General features: G+C 31.8%; 1 protein-coding gene across 1 annotated transcript; it reads left to right on the top strand.

Annotated features, from left to right (window-relative positions):
• Positions 1-4,542: 4,542 nt before the first annotated feature.
• LOC132604592 (transcription factor MYB14-like) lies at positions 4,543-6,608 on the top strand. Its single transcript, XM_060318199.1, has 3 exons — positions 4,543-4,676; positions 4,923-5,052; positions 5,685-6,608. The coding sequence occupies exons 1-3, from the start codon at positions 4,568-4,570 to the stop codon at positions 6,166-6,168; spliced, it is 723 nt and encodes a 240-aa protein (XP_060174182.1). The 5' UTR covers positions 4,543-4,567; the 3' UTR covers positions 6,169-6,608.
• The last annotated feature ends 386 nt before the right edge of the window (positions 6,609-6,994 follow it).

Genomic DNA, 6,994 nt, shown 5'->3' with positions numbered 1-6,994 from the left:
GACTTCTGTGGCGGCGACTCAGAAAATCGCCACAACAGTTCATTTGAGGCGACTGAAAGTGAGACTTTTGTGGCACCCCTTAAGTTGCCTAATTCTCGTATTTTGTTATTGTAATATGATTTTATATGTACATTCAAATTCTTATTACCAATTGCAGAGATGTTTATGTTTATATTAAGATAAACAAGTACATGATAACCACCGCCTACAGTGGCAGAGCCACATAGATCGAAGGAAGGATGGTCATGAGTTGTATATCCTTCGCCGAAAAACTATATTATGTATACAGAAAACTATACACGTACGTAAAATTTGTTGTGGTCTAGTAATTTGGCTTCTATTTTTTAGCACTCTTGAATTTATCCATGATAGTGAATGGTACGTCTTATGCGTTTGCCTTTCAAAATACATTTACCAGATAATACATTTAATAAAGAAAGAACAAATTATGCAATGTAAAGTCTATGTTTTGAGAAGAATAGAGGGACGACGGACTCATTATCCATAGAGTTTTGATTTATTGCCACAAGCCCTTAAGGATTATTTCTAGATTATAAAAAGAAAAATATTAAGGTTGGCAACATATATAATTACGCTTCATGTCCATGAATATACGAAATTTTATCTTTAAACCATTGCTTTGATGTCCTTCAGAATCTTTTTTTCCCCCCTAAATCAATGAATTTCTGTGTGCCGATATGTTTAAAAAATATTAAAGTAGTGATTGTCATACCTCTTCATTTGGTAGAGTCAAGAAGAAAAAATGGAAGAAGAAAAAGAGATCCTATTTTGGTTGTTTGCTCTCATATTCATACTAAAAATGTCAAAATAAATATACTAAAAAGTCTTCTTAAGCCTTTTTCTAAGCCTTCGTAAGCATTGCACTAATCAGACAAAGATCTATAGTTTCTGCTAAGCGCGACTTGACCTTTGAATTTTCTGCTTTGTTGCACTCTTTGGGTTTAATTGCTTACTTTAATTTCTTCATAACTATGTGTTAATTTGAAACTAATCATAAGTTCCCGAAGTATATTTGAAACTTTATATTCATGATTTACCTAGACTCCTGATTTAGCAAGTAGACATCCCTATCCTCTGCTCTCCTCTCCACTCACCATCACAACTTCTTTTTTATTTTTTCTGTTTTTATTTTCCAAAATAAAATAAAATAACTGTGCTTAGGTAACAGGGGCGTTTAAAAATTGCATGAACATGATATGATATTAAAGTTTATAAATTTAACATTCTTAAATACATTCAAATAAATAGATGACATTAAGGTTATTTTGGTCTTTAACTACTTTATCCCCATAATTTATTAAATATTAATCACCATGCATGTTATCTCATATTAGATCGGTAGAATAATACTGTAGTTCTTGTAAAAACTTACAATATAATCCTATCAATAGCTTATACCAATTATTTGAACACTTAGGTAAATGTTTTAAATTAGAGTTTAAATTCTATACATTAACGCTGTAAAAGTTTTTTTCCTTGTCATATCATTTAATGTAATTACATTTAACTACTTTTATTATAAAATGGATTTTTTTTAATCCGCAAATTACTAGTTTCAAAATAATCACCATTCAGCATTCACTTTTCTCATTAAATTGCAGTAAAATAAAGTACCAGTATTACTAAAAAACATAAAGACAAGCTCAGCCTAAATCACTTTAATGGAATAAACCTTGAAGAGTGAGTAGCACCAATACCAGGCCTACTGTGCTTGACAGGCTTGTATGAGATTGAGAACTCAGCTAAAATGGATACAAATATTATAGAAGCATGAAATGGTAATTCTTTACATAGCAAGGGAGTATTGCAAACTAGGGGTGGGCGTTCGGTTCGGTTTTATCAAACTTCTGTTCGGCTATTTCGGTTTTGGTTTTTTGAAGGTGGACACCGAACACCGAACCAAACTAGTTCGGTTCGGTTCTTTCGGTTTCGGTTTTTTGAGCTCGGTTCGGTTCGGTTTCGGTTTTTTCAATTCGATTTTTTTTATATGATATTAGAAGCGATTCCATTTACACTAATTCATATTCTCAAAAGCAATAAAACATAAAACTAATAAATTGAAATCAAAATCAAGCAAGCAGAATACACAAGAACAGAAAAGCATAACCATGATATAGAATTACTAGGTGTTATATACATACAATAAGAATAACTAAGAAAACCCATAAAGGACATACATTAATCCTAAAGACACATCCTAGTCACTTTCTTTTGTTAAGGATATTTGATTTTCTCAACTGAAGTGGAAAATTAGGGATACAAAAGCAAAAGAGAGCTTGTTACAATTGGTTTTTTTTTTTGCTTAAACTTAATGGGCCTGGACTATTTTAATTTTTTTGGGTAATGTATTAAATTTCGGTGGGCGTTTGGTTTTTCGGTTCGGTTTTATCAAATTTCGGTTCGGCTATTTCGGTTTCGGTTTTTTGAAGGTGGACACCGAACACCGAACCAAACTAGTTCGGTTCGGTTCTTTCGATTTCGGTTTCTTGAAGTTCGGTTCGGTTCGGTCCGATTTTTCAGTTTTCGATATTTATGCCCAGCCCTATTGCAAACTCCCCCCAACATGAGAATTCTACACAAATATAACATCTATTTTTTAACAAATTAAACTTAAACCTCTTATATAATGAAAATTGAAAATGCTACACAAAGGAATATTCATGTAATTAATTAATTTAGCAAATTTGAAATATTTGAAGAGGAAAAATACAAATAACTTACACGTTCAATTTGCGAAAAAAGTTAATTACCAGTAATTGGTATAATTTATAATTAAGTAATTAATTTGTGGCCATTTACTATTTAAGAGTTGAATTACACAGGTTCCATAAATATTTACTTTTTTTAATTGAAGTTGTGAATAAAAAAAAAATTAAGGGAAATGTCTATTCTCTTTAAAAAGTTCATTAAATTAAAAACATCTATAAGAACTTTCTATTTGCAATTTTATTTTTTTAGTTAATCAATTTTAGCATATTTTGTCATGAATATAACTCATGTTTTCAAATCTAAACGCTTAACACCCTTTGCTTGTCAAATTTAAACATCATGTCTTTCGTATAGTATTTTCATGGGAGAATTTCAGTAATGTACAATTTAGCACACAAAATTACATTTGCGTAGCCATATTTTTAAATTACAAACCTATGACCCAACAAATTATGGTCGCAACTTGTATATACAACATTATACAACAATGTACAGCTTTATACAACACTATACAATTTTATACACCTACTGTAGACAATGTATAAACCTTGTATAAAAATGTATAATAACGTATAAGAGTTGTTTATACACACTTCTACAGTGTTATGCGGTGTTTATACAGTGTTATACAGTGTTAAAAGTGTAACATAATGTATGTGTTTTATACACACTTTACCCTTAAAAAAACACCAATATTAGAAAGAGATTTGGACGGGAAAATAGCATCTTGGAGGGAAGGGGGGTGACTATCTCGGGTAATTATTTTTAAAAAAAAAAAAATGGAATGAAGGCTACAAAATGTAGAAAAAAACTATGGCCATTTCGGGTAAATACTTTACCCAAAATGCCTTAGAGTGTTATTTTCCCTATTTTCATTGTATAAGAGTTTAGGTATTTGATTTTGAAATATAAAAGGATAGATCTGCAATAGAGTCACATAAATAGGGCAGCATCCTTAATTTTATAATATTGTAAATTATACTCCATCACATAATGAAGGGGTTTGAAATACGAGAATCAAACCTTCTAATTGTTTTTAATCTTAATTCGAACATTTCATAATTTTTCTATAATAAAAATATAGACACTTCTTTGTAGGGCTTTACCCCAAAGGAAGCCCTTTAAAAACTTCTCAACGGCCAGAGGCGAACCTTACTTCAACTAGCAATAGTAGCGCCTTGATTAGAATCGCAGTCATTGGCCAAGCAAAAAGATAAATAAAATATAGATAATTAGACACTATACAGAAGGTTCTATAGCTTACAACTTTTTCTAATTAAGAATATTTAAATAATATTTTTAAAAGTATTAGTTAAAAAAAACTTATTATTCCGATCCTTCGTCTCATTTTATGTGATGCGGTTTGATAAGACACGAAGTTTATGAAAGAATGAATGGCTTTTGAAACATATGATCTAAATAAGTCAAAAAAATTTGTGTGGCTAAAAGTTTATCTCATTAAGGGTAATAAATTGAGAACTTTAAAAGTTAAATTGTTTTTAAATACAATTTTTTTTTTCTTTTCTGATAAATTTAAAAGAAAAGCATATCACATAAATTGAGACAGATAGAATAATACTTTTAATAGCAACAGTGTCCTTCTAGAAGGAGAAGGAATAGTAAGTAAATAGAATTTAAAAAGGACAAATTAGGAAGTTGTGAGGATTGTGGGTGAGGGAGTATGAACTTTCTTGGAAATAATAGTCTTTGAACTAAATATTCCACAAGCTTGGGCGGAGGCCCCATATATGTATATAAGCAAATCAAGCTTTTTGAATTAGGTCACTCTTGGTTATTTGAAGCCATAATTATGGCAGAACAGAAACATGACAAAATCATGAACTATGTCAAGAAGGGGGCATGGTCTCCTGAGGAAGACCAAAAATTGATCTCTTATATCCAGAAATATCGTTTTTGGAACTGGAGCCAAATGCCCAAATTTGCAGGTATATCCACCACAACAAACCCCAATTTCATTCACTATCTTCTATAATTCTAGAACAACTCTTTCCCTTTCAAAAGGGGCACATAATTAGACATTAAAAAACAAAAAAAAACAAAAAAAAGCAGAAAGTCTTCATCCTTTACTTTTTTTTTTGTTGCTTTAATACTTTTAGGGTTTCAGCATGTAATATATAGTACTGCTTAAGCTTAAGCTCACATGTGTATTTTTGTTGTTATGGGTGTTGCAGGGCTATCAAGAACTGGAAAGAGTTGCAGATTAAGGTGGCTCAACTACCTGAGGCCTGATCTAAAGAGAGGACCTTTTACCTTGGAAGAAACTCAAACTGTGATCAGAATGTATCATTCACTTGGTAACAGGTGAGAATTACGTCCCTTAGTTTCAATTTAATAAATAAAAGTGTATTCTCTTTAACAGTTTATACTTTATTGGTGATGTAGTCGTAAATTCTAACATTTCCAGAATCATGAAGTATAAAACTCACTGTATCAGTTTAGAAACCAAGTTCCTCCCGGAGACGAGTAGAGTTCTAGTTGCGAGTTCGGCAAAACCCAATGGCTTTAGCCAAAAGTTTGTACTCCTTCCTTTCCAAAAAGATTGTCCTCTTTTGACTTGACACACAGTTTAAGAAATAAAGGAAAACTTTTGAAATGTGTGATCCAAAACAAGTCTTAGATATTTGTGTGGCTGTAAATCATCTCATAAAGTTAAATTATTTCTAAATATAGAAAGGGGATAATCTTTTTGAGACAGACTAAAAGGGAAAGGAGGGCAATCTTTTTGGGACAGAGGGAGTATTTGTATTAAGAAATCCACTTAATATCTATAAACAATTTATCCAGAATTCAGTAAACTGACGTTTCTAAAATCTAAAAGCCATAAACTCAAAATTCTAAATCCGCCTCTAGTTCCTTCCTTCCCGAATTATTAACCAGTAAAATTGAACTATACACATAATATCTGACATTATTTATGTTATGTTTTGTTGAAGGTGGTCAGCTATAGCTAAAGAACTGCCCGGAAGAACTGATAACGAAATCAAGAATTTCTACCACACACATTTAAAGAAGCAGCTGGGGACAAAGGTTAATCATGATCAAGTGAAACCTAAGGCAATAAGATCCAAAAAGGCCCAGAAAGCTAAACAAATGAAGACGCCTTTATTAGCTACTTGTCCAATGCAAGGTTCTGCCAGTATTTCTCGTGAATTTTTTTATTTCACCAAGTCCTCCTCTAGTGAGATCTCATTTGATGAAAACTACCAAATATCGGATTTCTTAGAAATGTTGGATCAAGACAACGATGTTACTTCAGTTGTCAATCAAGTTGAAAACATAGTTATATTGGAAAGCAATCCAGACACATCCTCGAATCTTGATTTTTACATAAAAGATTCCATGAATGTGAGTGTTCATTCGTCTAACGTGGATTTCTGGTTGGAGGCATATATGGCAGCAGACAATGTGAAGATCTAGAAGCTAATTCTCAATAGGTGGTTAGCGATGGGTAATTATCGTGCGGTGACTAGAGTGATGGTCGTGTGGTGGTGATTGGCTATGGGAATTGTGGCTGTTCGTTGGTGATTGATGATGGTGGGCATGCAGGGGAAGCTGGTACTGAAACCGGTAATGATGTTGATAATAGTAGTCAAAGGTGGTGGTTGTACGGTGAAGATTGATGGTGGAAGTAATTGGTGGTGGAGGTGGTTGGAGTTAAATTATTCTTTTTTTGTTTAAAATGAAATTTTATTAATAACTAGAACACTACATCCATAGTAGTAGTTACACAAGCACTATCATTGATAGTGAGCACACTAAGATTTAGCCAACTTATTACACATAGAAGTGAGTTAAGTGATTCACTTGAAGTACTCCTCGAATAAATTCTGGAACTCAGCAACTATTAATGCGTTATATTGATGGGATATTTTATTGAACACGAAAGTTAAATCTTCAAAAGCATGCACTTACATATAAACCCATGCATGTTTTTATTTACATGAATCTATTGTTGGGATATATATTATTAATCATGTGTATGGATATAGTATTTATTATAGAATAATTAATTATTCAATTTTTAATAAAGAGTTAAATAGATCATGTACTAGTACGTGTGTCCTTTACTTATATAGTAGATGATTTAGTGTATAGAGTTTAGCTTATATACGGAAGATTAAATCATTGATTCTTATAAGTATAAAGTTTATGTTCACAATCTAAGATGAAATTTGGACAAAGTCATCGGTATGATTGTAGCACCAGATTAATATAATGTATCTTCATTATGGAAACGATATCA

Source organism: Lycium barbarum, chromosome 1, assembly GCF_019175385.1.
Source record: "Lycium barbarum isolate Lr01 chromosome 1, ASM1917538v2, whole genome shotgun sequence".
Classification (NCBI taxonomy): Eukaryota; Viridiplantae; Streptophyta; class Magnoliopsida; order Solanales; family Solanaceae; genus Lycium; species Lycium barbarum.
The sequence above is the reverse complement of the archived record's forward strand: the minus strand, read 5'-3'. Positions and strand labels throughout refer to the sequence as shown.

Coding starts and splice junctions, on each gene's coding strand:
- LOC132604592 (XM_060318199.1), top strand. CDS start 4,568: ATGAACTATGTCAAGAAGGGGGCATGGTCTCCTGAGGAAGACCAAAAA. Junction 4,677..4,922: donor CCAAATGCCCAAATTTGCAG/GTATATCCACCA, acceptor TGGGTGTTGCAG/GGCTATCAAGAACTGGAAAG. Junction 5,053..5,684: donor TATCATTCACTTGGTAACAG/GTGAGAATTACG, acceptor GTTTTGTTGAAG/GTGGTCAGCTATAGCTAAAG.